Source organism: Pleurodeles waltl, chromosome 5 (assembly GCF_031143425.1).
Source record: "Pleurodeles waltl isolate 20211129_DDA chromosome 5, aPleWal1.hap1.20221129, whole genome shotgun sequence".
Taxonomy (NCBI): domain Eukaryota; kingdom Metazoa; phylum Chordata; class Amphibia; order Caudata; family Salamandridae; genus Pleurodeles; species Pleurodeles waltl.
The window spans coordinates 1294533864-1294560464 of NC_090444.1; the positions used below are offsets into that span (position 1 = coordinate 1294533864).

General features: G+C 46.9%; 1 protein-coding gene across 1 annotated transcript in view; it reads right to left on the reverse strand.

Annotated features, from left to right (window-relative positions):
• MMS22L (MMS22 like, DNA repair protein) overlaps positions 1-26601 on the reverse strand; it is a 426716-nt gene that overhangs the window by 296642 nt on the left and 103473 nt on the right. The window contains exon 12 of the mRNA XM_069235533.1: positions 3220-3446. Coding sequence (XP_069091634.1) covers positions 3220-3446 — 227 coding nt within the window. The remainder of the gene's footprint in view (positions 1-3219; positions 3447-26601) is intronic.

Here is a 26601-nt window from a genome sequence, read left to right on the forward strand (position 1 = left end):
GTAAAATGATACCTCACTTGTGTGTATCCCCAAAGCAGAGTCAGCCTAAAAGATGTATTAAAGAAAAATGTGTGCTTATCAACTCGCTGTGCTAACCCCTCAATCTCTACAGGTTATTGGCATTTTTCTGTTGCAGGCACTTGGGCCACCTACACAAGTAAGGTAACATTTTTATTGGGAGACTTGGGGGAGCGCTGGGTGAAAGGAAATTTGTGGCTCCTCTCAGATTCCGGAACTTTCTGTCACCGAAATGTGAGGAAAAAGTGTTTTTTAGCCAAATATTGAGGTTTGCAAAGTATTCTGGGTAACATAACCTGGTGAGAACCCCACAAGTCACCCCATCTTGGATTCCCCTAGGTGTCTAGTTTTAAAAAATGCACAGGTTTGGTAGGTTTCCCTAGGTGCCGGCTGAGCTAGAGGCCAAAATCTACATCTAGGCACTTTTCAAAAAACACGCCAGATTTCAATGTAAAAATGTGATGTGTACATGTTGCATTCCCTGTTGCGAGCATTAGGCCTACCCACGCAAGTGAGGTACCATTTTTATCGGGAGGCTTCGGGGAACACATAATAGCAAAACAAGTGTTATTGCCCCTTGTCTTTCTCTACATTTTTTCCTTCCAAATGTAAGACAGTGTGTAAATAAGACGTCTATTTGATAAATGCCCTGTAATTCACATGCCAGTATAGGCACCCCGGAATTCAGAGATGTGCAAATAACCACTGCTTCTCATCACCTTATCTTGTGCCCATTTTAGAAATACAAAGGTTTTCTTGATACCTATTTTTCACTTTTTATATTTCAGCAAATGCATTGCTGCATACCCGGTAAAGCATGAAAACCCATTCCAATGTGCAGCCCATTTATTGGCTCTGGGCACCTAGGGTTCTTGATGAACCTACAAGCCCTACATATCCCAGCAACCAGAAGAGTCCAGCAGACGTAACGGTATATTGCTTTAAAAATTCTGACATTGCAGGAAAAAATTACAGAATACAAACTGCTCATGATAGATAGGTGATTGTCATGCTCAACTGTTGAAGACAGCAGAGATGAGGACAGCAGAATCCAGGTGCTTATGGTGAAGCAGGCCAGTTAACTTTGCAGCCACGTCAATGGGACCATCGCACTGGAATGAAGTTTTAAGAATCAGGATTGTAAATGATTGTAGGGTTTTTTCCCAGCGTGAAACAGGTGAGTGTTACCAGTATATTAGAGAAAATCAGAGAACAGGGCTCTTGTTTTGAGCACGCGCAGTAATACTGCAAATTTGAAACTGTGGATACCAAAAAGGGGGGTTGGTGGCAGTGAACAAGAATCAGCTAAACAATTAGATAATTGCTGATGTGAGAGAGGTAGGTGATTTGGAGGCAGGGATAGTATCAGAAAGGCAGAAATATGAGATGGCAAAGTCAAAGATGGCATCTAGTTCCTCAGTACAGAAAGGGAGATGCTGAGAAGAAAGATAAGTTGGGTTATGAGGGGTGCAGGAAGTGGCAGAGAGAAGAGCTTGGTATGGCGTATAGAGATATCCTTATTAGCTGAATTGTCAAAAAAAAGGACAGAGAAACGTTCTTTAAAACAACATGTGGCACACCCGAGTGCATATGAAACTGCAACTGAATTGGCTCCTCGAAAGAAATGAAGGAAAGATAGTGGCGGCCCTGACTGGGGATCCTGAGCAACTCGCTGGTAGAAAGTCTCTACCGCACCACATGCCAAGGGATGGCACTCGGTACGGTGATCGTTAGAATATAAGCTTTGTGCACTTGGGTGTTACACACTGTTTTAAAGAATATTCCCCCAAGTCCTACTCACCATCTGCTTCCTGCATTAACTCACAGGTGTTCTGTTCTGTTTCTTTACTAATGCAACTGATTGACTTTTCGGTGTTTTTTCAACGCTTTTAAGCTCCCATTAGTTGGCTGTTCCCGAAGTAAATTGGTTTCATTGATACCACTCTCCAGAGTTGTGGCTTCAGTCAAAATACTGGGCATGTGTGAAAGGTTTGAAGTCATCCTTTTTTGCAATTTTTTTCTTTGCAAAATTCTTAAACCTCTTCCATCGTTTTCTCACAGACTCCCCCTACCAAAGAGCAGCGTGCTCGAAATATATTGAGGATCATTATAATGACCACAGATCTAAATCCAGTTCAAGAATTATATTAGTTTTATATAGAGCGGAAGAATAAAAATGCCTCAAACAAAAACTGTGATTGTTTAACTTTGCTGTCACTGATTATCATTTATAAAGAAAGCCTAGGTAAGCAGTGATACACAGTAGAGTATTTACAGGAGTCACTTTACACAGTTGTGACTAGTACTGCGGGGCAGTTGGCACACTTCTAATTACACAAAGGTGTTGAAGTTAACTATTTTGTTTTTATCAAACTAAGGGAGTGTTCACAAAAGGAGGAGAGTAGAGAACTCGAGTATCCTCAAGACACCTTGATATACAGTTGTGTTGTGTTTGTGGTCACCTGCAAAGTCACGACCAGGCTCAACCCTCTAAACAAGTGAAACATTATATACCGGCCATCAGTGGACTAAGAAACACAACCAGATGAGACTAATTATTCATCGCCTCTTGATGATCAGCTGCATGTAGATCCAGCCTTAAAGCACCTCACCTTCCTTTGCATGGTTATCAGGTGATCGATTGCGAGTGGAAAATCTGGGGACACACAACAGGGATTGCATGTGTGATGGACAACAGCTCCTCGTGGCTAGTGAAACGATAAGACGCAAATCACTTTCACGAACAGGCGTTTAATGGTGCACAAAGTCCATGACAGCACAAACCAGTTGCCTGTCCTCAATTGCTACACCAAAAGTCCACAATATTCTACAACAGGATGTCCTCTGATTACAACCAACAGCATCGTCAGGGCCAGCCAACACACAACATGAGCACAGACAAAAAAGCAGCAAAAAGGAACAGAAGAATCTGACTGAAAGAAGCAGAATGTCCCATCTGCTCTGCACATAACACCTGGAAGAAACAGGACTTTAAAATAAATTATCCTGTGTTCATGTTGAGAACTCCATGATGACTAAGCGATTCTCAAAAGCATAGGTAGGCACTACAGTTGGACTGTCACAGCTCACAAACAGTAGCTTAAACTAGAAAATATTTCCAGAAAACCTTACAGAGGCGTATGAGTCTAAAGAAAAACATAGATTGCGTGAGCAAGCCGAAAAGACGCGATATGTACTCGCCTGCCCTTGATTTGCTTCCATGGGTGGGAATCGCCGCTCTCCTTGGCTTTCTTCATCAGTTGAGCTACAATGCGCAGGAAGATGAGGAAGCTGCTTTCGGAATTGTAGAGGTCAGATCCCTGCTCATCATCACAGCATCTCCTCACCCCCTCCAGCATGGAAAAGGGAGTTTTACTGACACTTGCCAATCCTTTCAAGCCGAGCCAGGGAATGCTAAACGAACTGTTCTGAAAAAGGTGGCGACAGAAAAAAGGAACGTATTAGTGGTTAACAGCCATCTAGACTTTAATTTAATTTTAGCAGATTATAGAAATGCGCAACCCATGTAAATTACAGAAATACAACACCACTCGCTAACTGAAGCAGTGTTGCTTGCCTTTACCAACGTTTTGCAGACTAAAATGATGTACAGCTATTGAGTGACCAAGACGAGACTTTGCCATTAAAAAAGAAATAATACACATCGAGATATAAAGTCCCTCTAACCAGAGCTTCATGGGACATCAACTGGAGCTGCACAATATACCATGCTGCACAATAGATCATGCTGTAGAGAAATATTCTGATTATTATTGATGCCAATCCTTCTTGTCCTACAACTCCGCTTCAGTCCAAGACACATCTTCCCCATCAATGAAAACTACAGGTCACGTGTAAAACTACAACCGGTGTCGAGCTGTAAAACGATTGCTACGGGTCACAAACCTACAATATGAAACGCAAATGTGTTGAAAGCACGAGTCTCTTTGCCCACGAAGGCGGATTAGAGGTTCAAGCAGGCTCATGTTCATTTCACAGCACTGCTTATTCCATCTGTGCATCCTGTGTTCAGCACCAGTTAAAGCAGCAAAGTTGCACAAGTGCATGTATGCATGACTCTCCAAGTTACCTCCTCACAAACCATTTGTAATAAAAACAAGAGGAAAGCGAATTTCCTTTTGGGAGCGTGTGTGCGCGCCTTGGACATGCCCATTAACAGTTTTCCTGCTAAGGCAGGAATTAATTCCACACAGCTAAGCAGTTGCCTGACACAGCGCTGCACATTGTCAACAAGAGATGTGCAGAAAGGCCGCAGAGAATCTATTGATAAAGGTAGTAAGGAAATGTTAAGACCTAGAGTGAGGCGAGTCTGAATCAACATTGAAGTGGCCCTATTAAAGAATGAACCCAACTCCAAAACCTTTAACATACTCTGGGGCATTCATTAGACCTCCACCCGCCTAAACTATTGGTCACTTTGAGCTTGCAGATTTCTTGACTGTGGAAGGTGCCAAAGGGAAAGCAAACAACCGCTTAGATACTTTGATCTCTTCATGCAAACTGAAAAGTACATTGACACTTTAACAATTCCCGACATCAAGGCTGGCCAATGTGGAACTTAAAAGCATGGGCTTGATTCAGAGTGGGGTGGATGCTGACGATCTGCCTTTGGATGGAACGTTAGCGCTTCGTAAGTGGTCAAGTGTACCATAGTGAAAGAGGCTTGGATTTTGACAGGACTGTTTGCGTAGGGCTGACAGCTGTAATCTGGAAGGTGTGGTTGAGGTTGAAGTAAAAAGTAAAAGTGACTTACTTTCTGTAATGATATTTCTGGTGGATGCTACATCTCTCTGCGGTTTCCTCGCCTTATTTAATATCCCTAGATGCTAGACTGGAAATGGAAAGTTTTCTACAGGCAACTGTTCTCCAGTATCATCAGGTGGTGCCACGAAGCTCCATTCATTGTTACAGCCATCCAGGAAGGTAAAAGAACCTGCCTATACATAGTACCCTGGCGTGCTGCCATCAGTACTCGGCTCAACAGAGAGGAACCCAAGATCTTAACTAGAGCAGATAAAAAACAATCTCATGAAAGCCTGTAAACTCAGACGTTAAGGAGGAGAATGGGGAGGAACCTGCAGGAAGACATCTTATCCAATGGACATATAATTACTGAAGCTAATTAACTTTTTCTTTTTGATGGCTACTTCTCACAGAGTATTCGTCTTGTTCATGGGTCCCAAAGCAATAGCCACTAGGAGACCGGACTGAGTAATGCTGATTAACTATGTAAATCAAGTAACACTGCACTAGCAAATTAACCATCAGTCCCAGCCTGAGCCATCAGACAGTGAAGGTTGCCGAAGGTATGTAATGACGACCTGGCCACTGAGCAACTATCAGGTACTGGCACATCCGTGGCGAGAGCAGTACAAGCCACCATGGCCCTTGCAGAGTGCGCACAAATGCAGCTGCAGGGTCTCTTTTACCCAAGGTGTATCAATGTTAACGCAAAGAGTGAACCTACATCAGACAGCATGGCTGGTCAAGGTTTTGCCTTTCTGGGGCGTGGTCTGGCCACGATCCAGGATGGCCACCTGAGAGCCGAGCTCTGCGAGGTGGCGGGCCACGGGACGAGGGTGGCGGCGCCGGGGGCGCATCAGGGCCCTCCTGTGCAGCGCAGGGGCGGGTCTGATGGATTGGAGTCGGTGGGGGGCCGATGTCCGGCGCAAAGCAGAAGCGCTCTCCCCTGATGTACCGTGGGGAGAGCGGAGCACGGACCTGAAGCCTGCGGCAGGAGCACGAGCCGCAGTCTCAAGTGGCAGAGCGGCCGCGACGGAGGGACGCGCCTCTCAAAGACTTGCGGTAAGAGGTGTGCCCCCCGCACTCGCTGCCGCGAACACCAGCATAGGTGCTGAGCGGCCGACGCCTAGCTCCCGTGTGCCCCCGAGTGCGACGACCTCTCTCCCCTAGGCTTGGGGAGAACAGAGAGCGGGACACAGATCCACGCGACCCGGAACAAAGGAGAGACCCGGCGCCGGGGACTCACTTCTCCCTTCTTGGACCCCGGGGGCAGTGGGCGTTGTTGGACTCTTCCGACAGCGCCACCCCTGCTCACCTGGCCGGAGATCAGAGGCGTGCATCCACGGCCTCGTGGTGCGTTATACTGCAGCAGAGACCTACGCGGGGAACACCGAAAACCGAAAACAGAGAACGAGAAACAGGACGCAGCAAGACGAAACACAACGGAGGGAAAACAGATTAAAACAGGAAGCAGCCAAGAGATAGGGATGTAGAAAAAGAAACGAAAATGAGGCGAGAACTAATGAACATTGAAACAAGGGGAAGAGCAACAAGGAGCAGCATAAGATAAACATACTAAAAAGACAAAAGTACAATAATAAATAAAGGAAAAGGAAAAAAAAAGTAAGACCCAACCAACCACGAACAGCGCGGAAAACAGCCCAAGGAATACAACAGAGCCAGACAACAGTGCACAGGAGGAGGGGGGGAAACAATATACGGCAAGAACGACAAAACAAGAGACTACACAAGTACAGCAAAGGAGCGGGAGTGACGGACCGTGGGAGAGCGGGACGGAGGGGAAGGAGGAAAGTCAGGACTATCCGAAGTGAAAGTACCTCCAGGCAGCCAGGAGGCCCAACCCAAGAGGTGCACCTCATCCTCACTCCTACTCCTTCACCGTGATCCCCCCCCCCCCCCCAAACCAACGCAGGGCGTGGAAGACGGCAAGAGGCCTCTCTCTCTCTCCCCCCCCCCCCCAAAGTGACCAGGCACAGTCTACATTCGAACCCGTGCCCAGACTTACATTTTGTCCAAGCATCTGGATGTCGACAATCTGAGGTCATCTAGAAGGATCAGCTATTGCTCATTAGAACTTGCTGCCTAACTAGGGCTTCCCCTCTCTCTTCACCTCCCCCACCCCCCCACCCCGCCAATCACATCACTTTCTACACTCCCAGCTAGTGCTAAGACCAGGACAAGCATCCTCCAGATCCCCACTAGCACTGAGAAATCTGCAATGCCTAGGGGCAAGACGACGGGCAAAGCACCGGGTAAACCAGCTTGTCAACTGCTTTTCTCTGAAGCCCTGCGCCAGCAGAAACAACCCCCATGGTGGACTCCCTCACCCCCCACACACCAACATGACAGAGGATACGCAAAGTGCGTCAATGGATCGAATATTACAGGAAATAACAGCGGTGGGCCGCAAACTGGAAGGTATGGACAATGCCATGGTGGCGCTGATGGCAGAAACAAGATCTATGCGCCTAGAAATAGCAGGCTTCCAGTCGCAAATCCCCGGGCTGTATCAACGAGTGACGACAGTGGAAGCCCAAGCTGCTTCCTAGGCCAACAAAGACCAGGAACTCCTGCACCTCCGCAGCAGGCTAACCGATCTAGAGGACAGAAGCCGCAGAAACATCCGCCTTCTCGGAATCCGGGAAGGGACGGAGGGTGCGGATAGCCCCTCCTACCCGCGAGACATGCTCCCCAAACTAAACGACATAACATTTGACCATCCTCTGGAATTCCAACGGGTGCATAGACTTGGTCCCAAGAGACAGGATGAGAAGGGCCGCCCTCGCCCAATCATAGCCTGCATGCTGAGCCATGGACAGGCTCGCCAACTGCTCCAGATAGCCCGAACACAAGGCCCACTCCGGCTGGGTACCCTGGAAATACGGCTCTCTGCCGACTTCTCCAGAGAGACCGCAGAACCAAGGAGAGCTTTTCTCTCCCTCCGCCCTCGCCTCCGTCACCTAGACGTGAAATTCGGCTTATTCGAACCAGCCAGGATGTGGATCACCAAGAACGGAGAGTCCCGGACCTTCTATGACCTAGAGGACCTAAGAATTTTTTTAGAGGGACTGGAAGACACGTCACAAACCATGGAAACAACGGCACAGTCCTCCTCCCAGGACATACAGGGCCAAGCCCTGGGAGCTGGCCAGCCAGAAGTTGTACTAGACCCTGACAGAAGAACAGCTACAGATTCTCAAACCAGGGGGGGGAGACCTGGAGAGACTAACAAAAAACTATGACGACAGGGGTCAAGTACTACAGGCGGTGGTGATGTATATGCAGCTGTCCGATAGAGATAAGGAAAATGTCAGTTACCCAGTGTACATCTGTTCGTGGCATTAGTCGCTGCAGATTCACATGTGCATAGTCCGCCGTCTGGTGTTGGGTCGGAGTGTTACAAGTTTTTTTTCTTCGAAGAAGTCTTTTCGAGTCACGAGACAGAGGGACTCCTCCTCCTTTGTTCCATTGCGCATGGGCGTCGACTCCATGTTAGATTGTTTTCCCCCGCAGAGGGTGAGGTAGGAGTTGTGTATGTTAGTAATAGTGCCCATGCAATGGAATGAATAAGTATGTACCAACTAAGGTTTAAGTAATATATTTACAAATGTACAAATGTTGAAGATAACTTCCAAATGGCTACAGGTTCCCGGGGAGGCGGGTGGGCACATGTGAATCTGCAGCGACTAATGCCACGAACAGATGTACACTGGGTAAGTGACATTTTCAGTTCGATGGCATGTGTAGCTGCAGATACACATGTTGTGCATAGACTAGTAAGCAGTTATCTCCCCAAAAGCGGTGGCTCAGCCTGTAGGAGTGGAAGTAGTCTGAAATAAAGTTCTTAGTACGGCTTGACCTACTGTGGCTTGTTGTGCGGATAGCACGTCCACACAGTAGTGCTTAGTAAATGTGTGAGGCGTAGACCATGTGGCTGCCTTACATATCTCGTTCATTGGAATGTTTCCTAGGAAGGCCATGGTAGCGCCTTTCTTTCTGGTTGAATGTGCCCTTGGTGTAATGGGCAGTTCTCTCTTTGCTTTAAGGTAGCAGGTTTGGATGCACTTAACTATCCATCTGGCTATACCCTGTTTTGATATTGGGTTTCCTGTATGAGGTTTTTGAAATGCAATAAACAGTTGTTTTGTTTTTCTAATTTCTTTTGTTCTGTCAATGTAGTACATTAGTGCTCTTCTGATGTCTAATGTATGTAGTGCCCTTTCAGCTACTGAGTCTGGCTGTGGGAAGAACACTGGTAGTTCTACCGTTTGATTTAAGTGGAACGGTGAAATAACTTTTGGTAAAAATTTTGGATTGGTTCTTAGGACCACCTTATTTTTGTGTATTTGAATAAAAGGTTCTTGTATAGTAAACGCCTGAATTTCACTTACTCTTCTTAGATATGTGATGGCAAAGAGAAATGCAACCTTCCACGTTAAGAATTGCATTTCGCAAGAGTGCATGGGTTCAAAAGGTGGGCCCATGAGTCTTGTTAAGACGATGTTGAGGTTCCATGAAGGAACAGGTGGTGTTCTTGGTGGTATAATTCTTTTCAGGCCTTCCATAAACGCTTTAATGACAGGTATCCTAAATAGTGAAGTTGAATGGGTAATTTGCAGGTATGCAGATATTGCTGCGAGGTGTATCTTTATGGAAGAGAAGGCTAGATTTGATTTTTGTAAATGTAGCAAGTATCCCACTATATCCTTTGGATATGCATGTAATGGTTTAACTTGATTATTATGGCAGTAGCAAACAAATCTTTTCCATTTGCTCGCATAGCAGTGTCTAGTGGATGGTCTTCTAGCTTGTTTTATGACTTCCATACATTCTTGGGTGAGGTTTAAATGTCCGAAATCTAGGATCTCAGGAGCCAGATTGCTAGATTCAGCGATGCTGGGTTTGGATGCCTGATCTGTTGTTTGTGTTAACAGATCTGGTCTGTTGGGCAACCTGACATGGGGTACTACTGACAGGTCTAGTAGTGTTGTGTACCAAGGTTGTCTTGCCCATGTTGGTGCTATTAGTATGAGTTTGAGTTTGTTTTGACTCAATTTGTTTACTAGATATGGAAGGAGAGGGAGAGGGGGAAAAGCGTACGCAAATATCCCTGACTAGTTCATCCATAGAGCATTGCCTTGAGACTGCCTGTGTGGGTACCTGGATGCGAAGTTGTGGCATTTTGCGTTCTCCTTTGTTGCAAATAGGTCTATTTGAGGTGTCCCCCAAATTTTGAAGTAAGTGTTTAGAATTTGGGGGTGAATCTCCCATTCGTGGACCTGTTGGTGATCCCGAGAGAGATTGTCTGCTAGTTGATTTTGGATCCCTGGAATAAATTGTGCTATTAGGCGAATGTGGTTGTGAATTGCCCATTGCCATATCTTTTGTGCCAGGAGGCACAGCTGTGTCGAGTGTGTTCCCCCCTGTTTGTTTAGATAATACATTGTTGTCATGTTGTCTGTTTTGACAAGAATGTATTTGTGGGTTATGATGGGTTGAAATGCTTTCAACGCTAGGAATACTGCTAACAATTCGAGGTGATTTATATGCAGCTTTGTTTGATGTACGTCCCATTGTCCTTGGATGCTGTGTTGATTGAGGTGTGCTCCCCACCCTGTCATGGAAGCATCTGTTGTTATCACGTATTGTGGCACTGGGTCTTGGAAAGGCCGCCCTTTGTTTAAATTTATACTGTTCCACCATAGAAGCGAGATGTATGTTTGGCGGTCTATCAACACCAGATCTAGAAGGTGACCCTGTGCATGTGACCACTGTGATGCTAGGCACTGTTGTAAGGGCCTCATGTGCAGTCTTGCGTTTGGGACAATGGCTATGCATGAGGACATCATGCCTAGGAGTTTTAATACCGTCTTTGCCTGTATCTTTTGTGTTGGATACATGGCTTGTATAACCTTGTGAAAATTTTGAACCCTTTGTGGACTTGGAGTGGCTATTCCCTTTGTTGTGTTGATTGTCGCTCCTAAGTATTGCTGTGTTTTGCACGGCAGAATGTGAGATTTTGTATAGTTGATGGAGAAACCGAGTTTGTAGAGGGTTTGTATGACATAATCTGTGTGGTGTGAACACTTTGTGAGGGAGTTGGTCTTGATTAGCCAATCGTCTAGGTACGGGAATACGTGTATATGCTGCCTTCTGATGTGTGCAGCTACTACTGCTAGGCATTTTGTAAATACTCTTGGTGCGGTTGTGATACCGAACGGCAACACTTTGAATTGGTAATGTATTCCTTTGAATACGAACCTTAGGTATTTCCTGTGCGAGGGATGTATCGGTATGTGGAAATACGCGTCCTTTAGATCTAAGGTTGTCATGTAGTCTTGTTGCTTTAGCAGTGGTAACACGTCTTGTAGCGTGACCATGTGAAAGTGGTCTGATTTGATGTAGGTGTTTAGTGTTCTGAGATCTAAGATTGGTCTCAGTGTTTTGTCCTTTTTTGGTATTAGAAAGTACAGTGAGTAAACTCCCGTGTTTTTTTGTGTACATGGTACCAATTATATTGCGTCCTTTTGCAGTAATGCTTGACCTTCTAGTTCTAGAAGGTCTAGATGTTGTTTTGACATATTCTGTGTTTTTGGTGGGACATCTGGAGGGAGTTGGAGAAATTCTATGCAATAACCATGTCGGATAATTGCTAAGACCCAAGTGTCTGTTGTTATCTCCTCCCAAGATTTGTAAAACTGAATTAGTCTTCCCCCCACTGGTGTTGTGTGAAGGGGTTGAGTGACTTGTGAGTCACTGTTTGGTTGGAGGGGTTTTTGGACTTTGAAATTTTCCCCGGTTTCTAGGGAATTGTCCTCCTCTGTACTGGCCCCGAAAGCCTCCCCTTTGGTACTGTCCCTGGTATGTAGACGGTGTTGATTGTGAGGTGCTGGCTTGTGTGGCTTGACCCCGAAACCCCCCTCTGAAGGTTGTTTTGCGGAAGGTGCCGAAAGTGCCTCTGCCCTGCGGGGAATAGAATGCGCCCATGGCCTTGGCTGTGTCCGTGTCCTTTTTCAATTTCTCAATTGCCGTGTCCACTTCGGGTCCAAACAATTTTTGTTCATTGAACGGCATATTGAACACTGCTTGCTGTATTTCCGGTTTAAAGCCAGATGTGCGCAACCATGCGTGCCTTCTTATGGTTACTGCGGTATTTATTGTTCTTGCCGCTGTGTCCGCTGCGTCCATAGAGGAGCGTATTTGGTTATTGGAGATGTTTTGTCCCTCCTCAACCACTTGTTTTGCCCGTTTTTGAAATTCTTTGGGTAGATGCTCGATGAGATGCTGCATCTCGTCCCAATGGGCTCTATCATATCACGCTAGGAGCGCCTGAGAGTTCGCGATGCGCCACTGGTTTGCAGCTTGTACTGCGACCCTTTTCCCAGCTGCGTCGAACTTGCGGCTCGCTTTATCTGGAGGTGGTGCATCGCCTGATGTGTGCGAGTTGGCTCTCTTGCGAGCTGCCCCTACCATGACTGAATCTGGTGGTAGTTGTGAGGTGATAAAAGCAGGGTCCGTGGGCGGTGCTTTATATTTTTTCTCCACCCTTGGAGTAATCGCTCTACTTTTGACAGGTTCTTTGAAGATCTGCTTTGCGTGCCTTAGCATTCCTGGAAGCATAGGTAGGCTTTGGTAGGAGCTATGGGTGGAGGAGAGGGTGTTAAAAAGGAAGTCATCCTCGATAGGTTCTGCGTGTAACGACACGTTATGGAATTCTGCTGCCCTAGCTACCACCTGTGCATACACTGTGCTGTCCTCAGGTGGTGAGGGCTTGGTATGGTACGACTCAGGACTATTGTCTGATACTGGGGCGTCGTATAGGTCCCAAGCGTCCTGGTCGTCTTGGCTCATGATGGTATGAGCCGGTGAATGTGAAGGAGTCTGTGCCGGTGATGTGTGAGTTACAGGTGGAGGAGAGGGTGGCGGAGTTACCTTCTTCACCCTTTTTTGTGGTGTTTGTTCTTGTGTTTGGAACTCGAGTCTCCTTTTTCTCCTGATTGGGGGAAGAGTGCTGATCTTCCCTGTCCCACTTTGTATGAAGATCCGCTTTTGTGTGCGGTCTACATCAGTGGTCTGTAACTCTTCTTCAAATCTGTGTTTGCGCATTTGAGAGGACAGTGATTGTTCCTCTGTATATGAGCTGGCAGTCGGTTCGGTTGCCGGTCGTTTTGGCACCGAAACTGTGTCTTTGCTTGTTTTCGGCTCCGAGGAGAATTTCCTCTTTTTCGGAGTCGAGCCTTCTCGGCGTCGATCATCCTCGGTGCCGCTGTCTCTGCGTCGAGCAGCTTCGGTTCCGCTGTCTCGACGTCGATCTTTTTCGGCAGCACTGTCTCGGTCCCGAGATTGCTGCGTGCCTGTGTCTCGACCCGAGTCGGACGATCTCGGCACCAGTTCGGCCTTTTTCGGTGCCGATGGACGGTCACCTACTTTATGGGTTGAGTCATGGACTGTTGGCAGTGGCGTCCCCTGGGCCTTGTCTGTTTTCTTGTGTGGTGCATACTTCGACGTCTTACTCATGGTTTCTTCGACGTCGAATTCTTCCGAGTCCGATTCATGAATGGAGAAGGCTTCCTCTTCTTCTCCTTGTTCCTCGAACCCTCGTTGTCCTGTTGGCGTGGCCGCCATCTGCAATCTTCAGGCTCGCCGGTCACGGAGCGTTTTTCGGGACCGAAACGCACGACAGGCCTCACACGTCTCTTCCCTGTGCTCGGGCGACAGGCACAAGTTACAGACCAAATGTTGGTCTGTATAGGGATATTTATTGTGGCATTTAGGACAGAATCGGAACGGGGTCCGTTCCATCAGTGTCGATGTTACGCGCGGTCGGGCCGACCAGGCCCCGACGGGGGATCGAAATTACCCCGAAGGGCGACCGGAGCTCTTCACGATTCGGTGTCGATTCTATTCTAACCCGATACCGAACAAAACAATACCGACGTAGTTTTCCGAAGTTATGACTATCTTTCCGTCCCGAAACCCGGAGCGAAAAGGAACACGTCCGAACCCGATGGCAGAAAAAAATCAATCTAACATGGAGTCGACGCCCATGCGCAATGGAACAAAGGAGGAGGAGTCTTCGAAGAAAAACAACTTGTAACACTCCGACCCAACACCAGACGGCGGACTATGCACAACATGTGTATCTGCAGCTACACATGCCACCGAACATCCTGTTCCCCTTTGAAACCCACAGGGCCCTCCGCCTGAGGCACAACGGGCACAATCCTCCCCTATGGGTCTCTGCCGTCGTGAATCATGGGCTATTGTAGAAGCGCCATAGAGGCCCTACAGCGGAGATGGCCAGATGGAGAGATGAGTACCGGTTCTATGTACATCGCTAAGACACTTTAACGCTGAGTACCAGTGCCTTTAACAGACTTCGAATGTTTTTGACTGTTTGGATTGTTCTTGATTGTTGCCTATGCCTTTGCTTATTCCCACTTGCCCCCGGATGCCCCTCCCCGCCCTCTCCCCACTCGGAGGCCCAGAACCTCTCTCCCCCCCTCTCCTGCCCCCCTCCACTCCCCCCCCTGCTCTCACTAAGAAACGATAATCCTACCCCACCTCATTTATCCTCTTTAGAGTACCGGTCTTGTGCACTTCCTAGGACTTGCAGGAATCATCTTATCATTTTATCAGCATATTACTCCCACTTACGGCTAGTTTATCCTGGCTAAAGACGGGGCGCTAGGTTTGAGGGGGAACTCAGAACCCTGGTCTTCAAGTGAGTGCCTTGGAGGACCTACCGTGGGTAATGGGGGGGGAGCGGAACAGACCACAGACATACCTATTTGGCACAAGGGAACACCATCACACTTCGGGGGGGAGCGGGGGAGGATGAGGGAAAGAGAGAAACCCACGGCACACTTCAAACGTCACAACCTTACCCTACCCCCAGATCTAGGCTGCTGAAGGAGTAGTGTGCGCCCTCTACACAGTCCTCCCCCCTCACCCCCTCCTCTCCCCTTCTTCTTCTTCTTCTCCTCTATCTCCCTCTCCCACTCTCCCTTTCCTCTCCTTCCCTTTTCTTTCTTTCTTTCTCTTGCGCCACCAGCCCTTGCTGGGCACGATCCAGATCCGTATACGTGCGATGATACCTGCGCAGGGGGGGCCTGGGCGCCCCATGCGCACCGCCTCTCTCTCTCAGCACGGGGCCCGCTGGCCGAACGTTGATGCTCACTTGGCCTAGGTTTTAGACCCGCCGGTTAAAGCCCTTGGATATCGGGACCCCAGTCCTGATCTCTTTCTTTATCTTCTTAGTTCTCCATTAAGTTCCCCATCTCCACCGATACATCTCTTTCTTTCTTTTTCTTCCTACTACCCTACACACCTATTGCTTCCCCCCCTTCTTTTTCCCTCTACCCTCTCTCTCCGTCTAAAGACTCCTACCCCTGTCCCCACTTATCTCCATCCCCCCTGACCCCTACCCTTACTCCGCCACCCTACCCCACGCGCTCATACCCCCGGGTGGGTCGACAAAAGAGAGGGGGATGCGATGCACCGACAGTACCCCTACGGATAGTTTCATGGAATGTAAACGGCCTCACCCATTACATTAAACCGAAAAAAGTCTTATCCTATCTTAACTCCAAAAAGGCTGACATTGCCTTATTGCAAAAAAACACACCTGGACAGACTTGAATCGGACAAACTACAACGGGACTGGGTGGGTACCATTTTGTTTAGCTATAACCCACCTCTATCCAATACAGAGAGCACCCCAAGAAAATATGGGGTGGTGATCTTACTGCGCAAAACACTCCCTTTCATGATCATCAAATCATGGACCGACCCCGACGGCCGCTATGTATTCGCCAAACTGAAGATTGGAGACTCTACACTATGTGTGGGCTCCGTCTACGCACCAACGGGTCCCATACGTCTTTTCTTTCTACAGCTCAATCGGCTCCTGACCGAGATAGGAGCATCTCGCTATGTAATAGGAGATGATTGGAACATAGCGGTACTGGACAGAACGGGACCCCTGGACACATGTAACAACACAGACAGGGCCCTACACACTGATATACTCTCCGACAATGGCTTGGTGGACCACTGGAGACTGACTCACCCGGCAGAGAGAGAATTTACTTTTCTCTCACCGGTACACAGTACCCAATCCCGGCTTGACTACTTTCTTCTATCTGACAATCTAGTAGCCCATACTGTTGACGATAGCATACTAGAGGGAAGCCTTTCGGACCATGCTCCCATTCTTGTAGCTATCCAGTTGGGTCTAATATCCCCGGGTCGCAAACCCTGCAGGCTACCAATTAATCGCTATCGATCCCCCCAGTGTAAGCTACAATTGCAGGACCATGCAACCACTTTCGCCCAGGACAACCTAGGCACTGTAAATTCAAGCCGAATCATGTGGACCGCAGCTAAGGCCTCGATACGAGGTTAGCTCATGCGAGATGCCGCACTGGCGAATAAAGAAAGGAAAGAGCAAAAGGTGGCACTGGAACTCGATATTCGTCGACTTACTAGACAATATACAGCGCACCCCTCCCTTTCAAGGCGTCGAAAACTAGAGCGCGCCCAAATGGCTCTCAACGAGCTATATACCACCCAGGCTGAGTATGCACTGCAGAGGCTACAAGGGAGACACTACGAACAAGGCGAGAAGGCCGGACGACTACTGGCAGCCCAACTTCGTCAAAGAACAGCCGCTTTGGCTATCCCGGCCATCCGATCCTCCTCTGGGGAAATACTGACACACCCGCAAGCTATTGCAAATTAATTTGCGCTGTTTTACAGACGCCTCTATACACCGGAAACAACAGCTAGCCCGACACAGACTGCCACATTCTTAAAAGGCCTTGCTCTCCTCTCCTTATCAGAGGAGGGACGCAGTCTCCTGGAAGGGGAAATAAGCAGGCAGGAATTAGATAGAGTCATCTCCGACCTCCCCTACCAAAAATCACCCGGAGAGGGCGAATACCCGGCGGAATGCTACAAGTGGGTAGGGAAAGAAGCGATTGATATCATACACGAGGCCCTGAATGAAGCCTGGGAAACCCAGGTACTGGGAGCCATATCCAATAACGCCTCGATAGCCATTATACCAAAACCCAGGAGGGGCCCTCTACTATGTGGCAGCTACCGACCCATCTCTCTCCTAAACGGAGACATCAAAATTTTAGCAAGCGTTTTGGCAAACAGACTGCGCAAAGTAATACCGTCCTTAATTCACCATACACAGGTGGGATTTGTACCAGGCCGCACCTCTAGGAACCACCTGTGCACCCTATCGTATACCCTATGGACTGCAAGGGACTCACCGGAGATGGCGCTAGCCCTGTCTCTAGACGCTGAAAAGGCGTTTGAACGCATAGAATGGCCCTACCTGTTCGCGGCCATGGAGAGATTCGGCCTGGGAGACAAATTTATCTCTATGGTACGGCTGTTTATGACCAGCCTGCGGCCAGAGTCAACTGTGGAGGCTTCCTCTCTGACCCTTTCTCTATCCGTAGAGGCACGCAACAGGGCTGTACCCTCTCGCCCCTTTTGTTCCTACTAGCGATGGAGCCCTTGGCCGTAGCTATTCGATCCTCTTCCCTTCTATCCGGCCTACCGTTAGCCGGAGGAGGGATGTCCAAAATCTACCTGTACGCGATGACGTCCTACTAACCCTCACGGACCTAGAACGATCCATACCAGCCTTGCTAGAGGTCATCGAGGAATTCGCAACCCTCTCTGGCTATCGCATTAATTGGGACAAGAGCGACTCCCCCTTTCACGAGTAACCACAAAGGCAGCACTTCTAGGGTACCCATTCCGCTGGACGCCGAAACGCCTCAAATATTTGGGAGTATTAGTCAACCCAGGCTTGGCACACATGGTGGTGGACAATATCGAACCCCTCATTGCGCGGACGAAACTGGACTTTGCAAAATGGACCCAATTGGGCCTCTCAATGTGGGGCTGAGTACAGGCGGTCAGGATGGTTACAGTACCCCGCTTCACCTACATCCTGGGACTCCTCCCTTTACAGGTACCCCTCTCCACACTACGAGGCATTGATGTACTCATTAGATCATTAGTATGGGGCCAAATGCGACCGCGACTATCACCTGCCAAGCTCCTAGCCCTCTGTTCACACGGGGGCATGGGGCTCCCTTCGGTGGAGCATTACTCTCTAGCTTTACAACTGTCCCAAACATTGTCAAAAGCACCTGATCCGCTTCTATGGACCACAGTGGAAAGACAGCTGTTGTTTGCGAATGAGGGCCTCGGGGGACCTTACCGTGACGATCTTCCATCTGTCACCTCAATGAATCCTATTCTGAAAGCATCCAGGGCAGCCTGGCGAAGGGTCCACAGATTACTTGGGGTTCATCCCCTCATCCATGCCTAAGCTCCCTTGTGGCGCAACAGCGGCCTCCGGATAGGCAGTGAGGTACTCAACTGGCTACAATGGAAGAGAGCTGGCATCCTTACCCTCTCGCAGGTCCTAGAACACGACGTGCTCAAACCCTTCCCCAGGCTGCGGGAAGAGTTCGGTCTCCAGCCAAGCCAGGAATGGAGATATCTGCAACTTAAACACTGTATCTCCTTGGGAGGTGACATTGTTCTACGGGGGTCCCAGTCCTCCCCCGTAGTGGTTTATTTGCAACAATGGGGGCAACATAAGGGAGTAATGGCAGGCCTCTATGACCTAATCACCCGACAACTTTATTCCTAGCCCCTAGCGGATAAGCTACGTTTACAATGGCAAACCTGACTGCAGGTAGTCCTAGAAACAGCCGACTGGGAAGACACACTGGAAGCCTTGGACAGAGGTACGCGGGAGGCACGCTTAAAGTTCTGTCTCTTTAAGGTCCTACACGACTGGCACTGGTCCCCAGTGAAACTACACAGGACAGGGCTCCTCCCACATGCGAAGTGCTGGAGATGCCCAGAGACATCCTGTGATCTAAAGCACATTTTGACCGACTGTCCCACAGTTCGACCACTCTGGGACGTTGTGAGCTCCACTCTAGCCGAATCTATGCTGCTCCCGTTGCCACTCTCCCCTTCTCTCATACTCTTGCATGATATGACCTCCCTACCAGTCCTCTCTAGACCGCACAAAAGATTGCTACACACTGCACTAGCAACTGCAAAAATATGCATACTCCGACATTGGCAGTCAGAGGCCCCACAAGCCCCGGAGGAGTGGATCGTAGCCATAACCCGTACGGCCACACATGAAAGAATTATCTATAACCTACAGGACCGAGCCCAAGTATTTACTCAGGTACTTCCTCCTCTGTCTATTATTCTTTTTCTCTCTCCTCCTTATTATTCTTCTTATTCCTCTCTTTTCTTTTCTCCTCTATTCCGATTCCCTCTTTTTTCCTTTCTCTTTCTTAACCTCACTAGAGGCTACATATTGATTGATTCTTCCCATCATCCTCAGGTGACCTTTTTCGTAGATCCCTCAACATGGGCCATGAGTAGAATACATGGCACCAGCCTGAACTAGCCAAGCGGCAAAAGGAGACCCGTATCCTATTATTTTCACCATGCTGTTCCCCTGACAATCTACAACCCTAGAGTATATTAATATATATACGCGTCACAACCCATAAGGTTAAGATGTCAGGTTGAGGGCCCCGTGGCACTGGTGCTCCCTGACCTGTCCCGATTTCAATTATCGGCACAGCGATAAACCTATTTTGTGCCCCTGGGAAACCAGGCGCTTTTGCCCTCCAATCCCTGCTGCACGACTAGCTCGTCCATTTGTCTCCTTTCCTTATCCTGTTTTGTTCACGCCCTGAGTGACCGTCAATACGAAACTTTGCTTGTCCGCCTATTTGTTTACTTCCTCTTTCTAACCCCTATCTATATTTCTTTTATCCCCCTTCTCCCACTGCACATCCGACTTGAACAGTATTTCAGTATATCATGTTCTCGTAGTACAATGGTCATTATCCTATTATTTCGTCTGTTCTTTCCTATTCTTTGATGTACAACTGTTTATAAACGTCGGGACTTTGATCCCCCCTTGGCTTTGTAGTGTACTGCAGTGTTTATAATGCAATAAAAAAATATTTTAAAAATAAGGTTTTGCCTTTCATTGCACCGGTGAAGCCTATGAAAAGTTGACCATTATGGCACCCTTGGAAACTACAAAAAGCTGACTATCCACCCACTCTGACCTTGTCTGATCAACGTACTATGAAATAGCTCGCCTAGAGTCCAATAAGTATAGTGTTCCTATAGCTTGACCATATGAATGGGGGAAAGAAAGATGAAAGAATGATAGGCTGGTTCAGTTGAAAGGTACATACCACCTTTTGTAGAAAAGATGGAAAAGTGCTGACAACCAGTTAGTCTGGATAGAAGACTGTAAACCGTGAACAGACCGACAAAGCCTGCAACTCTGGCACTGTGTGCAAAGTAACCACCACCAAGAAGACAGTCTCGGGTGTCAGAGGGCAACGTAAGCAACTGTGCTTCAGTTCAAATGGTGAAGGCATGAGAAAAGTCAGCACCAAGTAAAAGTCCCACTGTGGAACAACAAAGGATGGGGGCAAAAATAGATACAATAAACCTCCTCACATCACTACAGGTGATCTGAGCAAATAAAGTTGGTCAGAAGATACCGAAATACAGAAAGTGCAAACAAAAAGGTTTTGACAATAGACATCGCTAATACTTGCTGGACAAGGGAAAGTGCAAAGCGCAAGAAAATAGACAGGCAAGCCCCAAAATGATGCAGCCTAGCAGCCTGGAATCAGGAAACAAACTTGTTGCAAATAGTCAGTTTCCAAGCGGCCAAGAAAAGATATACTACCAGTAGGGAAAAGTTAACTCGTCTAAATGGCACCACTCAAGCAACCGAAGAGTTTGAGAATGGGGATGAAGGCCCGGACCATGTGGTCGGGGAGAACAGAGTTGTAGATCTTCACCTGAGCAGAAAGACTCCTCTAATGCTGAGGCCACTGTACCCTCAGGCAACACTGAAGTAGCCTTACCTACCATTTACCACACAGCACCAACAAGGCCATCAAGTCCAACAGGCAAAGAGGCCTTAGAACCAGAACTGAAGTCCAAGCCTGAAACACTGGGCTCACACCCTGAATGCCTGAGGTCTTATGAGGAAGAGGAAAAACCTTCATGCAGGTTTTGTCCAGGACTGTGTCAATGAATGACATCTTTTGAGTCGGAATGAGGTGCCCCACTGCACATCCCATCAATCAACGCTCCTGGATTTGATGTATGCTACTGAGGAGCACATGCTGCATAATGGGAAAAGCAGACCAGAAACAAGAAAAGATTGTGTTTCAACATAAGAAGACCTCCAGGATGACGGAGGCTCTTGAGCCCAAGGCATGTATCTACAGCTGAAAAACGAGAACATGACATGAAACCGATACTATTCAAAGTAGTATCAGATGAAAAAGGTCAGACCCCTAATAAAGGTCAAGAGCTGAAATCTTGCTCCAGATACAATACACATTTCTTTGGTCGGCTAGAGTCCACAGTCATGGGAAATCATAACAGTTCATAGAAAATCTTATCTGAATTCTTTGCCAGGTCAGACTTCTGTGAGGTAAGAGTCATTGAGCAAGTGCACTGTTGACAGGCCCCTGGACCCCAAACCCAACTACTAAGACCAAGACACTGCACTAAGTCTTGAAAGTGAAAAAGGCAAACTAGATTATTCAAACAGTAACCTTCCTTCCCAGAATTCACAGTTGAAGTACAAGAGGCTCCTTCCCAGACATGAAACGTAGGGTTTAAGCATTGTCTATTAAGTAGGCAAAACTTAGGCTATATTATGAAAGGAAGAAGTATGTCTTCAATAACCCAGGTAACGTGGCTTCTTTCATTAAAAATATGTGGTAAAGAGTGCTGCTGGGAGGAGACCCTAATGGTCATCTGACGTTCAATTGAAACACGTCCCAGTGCCAACTTCAACTATACTGGTCATATTGGCAATGTGAGCTTTATCAGCCATCTGTCAAGTTAGGCCAATAGACCTGTTGAATAATTTGGTGTCTCTTCCCATTATTGTTATACATATTCAGACCCCATCACATAAGCATTACTGATTTTACTGTTTACCTTGTGTGTGAGCCTCAAGCACCACCTGGTGTTGGAGCACATCAGTTTTTTCAGACATAATACTAGCTTCGTGTCCATAGCTGAACAGGTGGGTTCATGAAGTTAGAATCTTATTATGCCTCGGTGTGTATCACTAAAAAAGATGTTTAAACAGTTTATTGTTGAACGTGGAAAGGTATTGCTCCCGGACTGTTGAGGATGTCAGTGTATGGTGGAAGGGGAATTGGTGGAAGGGTTAAAATCCAACATGTTCAGAAATACCAGATGTCTTACATACCCTTTCTCTTTTACTCTATGGTGTAACAGATATATAGTTGGTTAGCTTAGCTTAAGCTAACACCTTGCATGTCCCATAGTAACTCTATTCAAGCTATATAATGTCCTGGAACACCTGCAGTCTTAGTGACCCCTAGAAAACCAGACTTGTGTTGGCTTATCAAGACCACTATCCATAAGTAACCTGCACCCTGACTACTGGATGAATGTCAGGATTTACTCAATAACCTCAAATGTGACACCATCAGTGTTTTTGTGACACTCACACTCTATTGGTGTTATGCTTCATCATCATGTCTCATTCTGGTCCCTATAAACCTGGACAGGCCAACCATGTTCCAGGGAGCACTTCAAATATTATCTCTCATGGGAGTCTGATTAATGTAAGATGAAAGTACCTAGTGGGCACCCCAGTGTCCCTTTAATGCTGGGTGCCTCTGATATAGTTAGAAAATAGGTAATGCAGGTTTCCTGATAGGGATGTAATGTCCTAGCAACCTGCTCTTTGTCAACATGTCTCAGGCCCCAGTTACTGACCTCTTAAGGCCCGTACTTTTGCCAGGACTGATATTAGTATCCCCCTGTCTGTGCATCTCTGTATTCTGTTACCCTGGTCCTATTAGTCAGTCTCCTAAGACAATGCAGGATAAACAATGAATCAAAACAAGGTAGTGCAGGCTTACTAATCACCAATAACACTTAGGAGAGGTCGGGCCTGTGCTTTTAAGGGGTATCATAGAATATAACCTGGTTATATTGCTTCAACAGCAGGCAAGTAAGCCTGCACTATCTTTTTTTGATTTATATAGGCCACTGGCAGACAAAACAGAACTTCTGCTACTTAGCAGCAAACCAAAGCAGGAAATCTTTGGGTAGGCACACTAGAGCACAATGTACAGGTAGCTCTTACCACTGTCTCCTCACGCAGTGGATTTGATGGATATCTAGCTACTAAAAGTGGGAAATTTTTGAACCTGTGTTTCTGGTTATTCCCACCTCTTACCAGCATGAGGGTACACTCAATTCTCCAGAGACCTCTTATCTGGACCACATCACTCTATCTTGGATAAATGATCTCTAAGGAATCTCATTCCAGAACCCTTAAATGGCACAGAAATAAAAACTGCAGTTGATAGCTTTGCAAACAGCATTACACCTGTCTTGGATAGCCTAACAATTCAGTCTTAAAAAACAAAAATGTGCTGGCTCCACATTTTCTCTATATAAAGAGCCTTTTAAAAATTGTATACTACCCCCCTCTAACAGGGAAACGGTTACCACCCTATTTCTGAAACCCAATAAAGATGCAACGGCATACTTATCCTGTCGTCCACCCCCCCCCACCTTAAAAAAATAAACTTATTGAGGAAGAATTGGCTGTCAGACGTCAGCTCTTAGTGAATTAACTGGTTATGCCAGACCAGGCGGGATACGACGCTGGGTGGTCCATAATGTATAATCTTCATGTGTTCTTCATGTATGACGTCTGTTCTATATGTGTACCAGACCAGACATCGGGTGGAAGCAGTCTTGATCCTACTGAATGCCAAAAAGGCCTTTGACGCCCTTGAGTGGACATTCCTTTTAAAAAATTGCCAAATCTTAAACCTCCTCGTTAAGATTTTTTACTCTGAACCTATGGGTAGGACAAGGGTAAATGGTTGCCTGTGAACTGGCTTTCAGCTTGGCAGAGGTAAGCGGCTGAGTCGAACCTTTACCTCTACTCTTCAGTACAGCCATGAAACTTCCAACTTTTTTGTTGGCTTCTTGAGCATTGCCCTTACAGAGACACCATCTTTGCTAGTATAAAGTTTATAATTTCATCATATCAAGACAACATTACATGCTCATGAAAAATCTAGATTCTAACTTTTCAGTGCTGCTCAGGGAGGTCATCAAGTTCGGAAGGTATTCAGGCATCCAAATGAAATTGGAAAAGTCAGAAATTCTCCCGGTCACATCTAATTCTCAATGTTCAATTCTGTTATTTCTCTTAGATGGCTCGAGGACTCGGTCCACACTTCGGTATTCGTATCCACAGGGAGAAAGACAATACTGCAAGACAATTATGGCCCAGCACTCAATCAATTATCCTCCCAAATTGAAGACTGGATTACTTTACCCCGGTCTTCAGCTGAACAAATCGTACTTATTAGTTAGTGGTATGTATTCACTAATATCCCCACTCGAAGGTCTTTCTTGTAGGGGTTTTGGACAATTATATGAGGTGGTTAGGGTGAATGACGATCCCAAGGTACGGTGAAATACTCTATCTAGCTCCTGCAGAAGGAGATTGTTAAGATCCTGGACCTCAAGACTATTATTTTGGAATGCAAGCTCAGTTTGCAAGATCTTGATTCCATCCAAAACATCATCTTCGACACATACTCCTCAAAACGGACTAAACATAATCTAGTCCACTGGAAAGACTACCGGTCAAGCGATCACCCAAATCTGTCAAACCAAATGTGCCCAATGTGCATCCTGGACGTGGTCCAAGATCTGCGGGATTGTTAGGTTTGAAGTATGCTCCCCGTGATTGACCTACTGAACAACCTTAGGCTGCCACAAACAAGCACAAACAAGTTTTCAAAATGTGCTCAATAATTGATCTCTCATCACTAATGGTCACCTCTTTGTCAAGGTTATGTTTAGAACACCTAAATGATTTAAAATGATTCAAGATACCTCTCCACTAGAGATTTTTATATATCTCAGGGTTTGATAAGCCATTCAGTATGAGTAATTTTTCTACATTATTTTAATGTGTTTATTGGCATTTCAACATCATACAATTCCACATCTTAGGAAAGCATTATCTATCTTTTAGCCAGGGTTAAGCATTATCGAGCAGTACTGCAAGTGGCCTGTGGAATTCCAAATGCTGCATGGTCCACTTGAAACAGATCATTGCCTGCTAGCCAATAAAATAGCAACAAGAAGCCCTTCCCATGCTTGGTTCATTGTATGTCATTGTTTAAAGGACACCAATATCACATAGTAACCGCAATCAACAATGCTATGCTGCTGTGGAATCCCCATTTCGGTCTCTGTCACTAGCTAGATCATGGCCCCCCCCATTCGAGCAGATAGTCTGCTAGCTTAACATCTTGTCAGACTCTTTTCATGTGGGCCTCTTCTGCATCAGCCCACTGTCATATCACGTAACCAGTCAGTTGTCAGCGGGGGTGTCAGGCACGGGGCACAAAAAGTATTTCTCCCAGACAACTAGCACATTATAGAAACGCTTTCTTAAACAGTGGAAGAGGTTCAGCGGAGGCAGGAACTGTCCCATTGGCATCACTGAACTAAGAAGTTCTGACTCACACTTCGGAACTAGAAGTGGCATAAAGGAAGGAGAGCCCTGAAGATATGCTGAAAAGGCCTCAACTCGACATGGCTCAGGAGACAGAGGTGGAATAAGTTTCTTAAGGACTGGGACCTGCACCGAGAAGGAAAGGGTTGGGCATCATGGAACAACACCACAGACGCACTAATTGGCCTCGGGAGCAGGACCCTTTCCTCTGGGAATAAAGAGACTTCTCCTTCCATTGGTGGGTCTTTACTTTTTTGCAGGACACCGTGAAAGATCACTCCCTCTCAGGAGACTTGCAGAAAAGTAGTGGGTCTATTTGGAGGAGTCATTAAGTGCTCAAGCCAGCAACAGATGGTTTCCAGATGCATGGAGGTACAGGACGCACAACCCTAAGGATCATGGTCAGGCATCCAACACCACGTGCAGGTAATCAAGGCATCTGATAGATACATTTTCTTTTAACACTGTTGAGAGCTTTAACCCCACAAGCTTATGTGACCTAATCAGCTGAAGAAAATGCCATTTAAATCAGAGAGGCATTCAGTGAACACCAAAGATGCAGCTCATACCAGAGTCTAAGTACAGAAGAAACTGGTGCCAGTGCCAGTGCAGTAGATGGTGCCATATAGTGCCATACAGGCCAGTGTTATCACTTGGACAGGCAGAACCAGGAAGGGAGTTGCACAGCACCATCTGGTAATGCTGGAGAGCTAAAGATTGAGGACATTTCCCAAACACCCCATCTGGCACCTGGGGATATTCATAAGGTAAGGAATCTGTAGATTTAAGTATACATCAGAAGCAGGGAGCTCCCGTCAGAGTATGACAACACATACACTAATATAATTCCCATGACATTTTGCACAAAAACACTGGAAGGACAAATGAGATGCCTCACACATACCACCCTTCAAAAGTGAAGCAATGTACATCGTTCCACACATATAAACACCAGCCCGAACCAAAGAGCTGGCTGTCTATTCTTCCTTTACATCACAGCAAGGAAGAAGCACATTGTGTGCTGTGCCATTCAAGACCGTCTATTCTCCACCCCAAATAGCACACACCTAACTGCAGCTGCTGCTGAACATCTGTTATCCGGTGTAAAAGCGACATACAACAGCAGCCCCAAAAGCAGGATCAATATT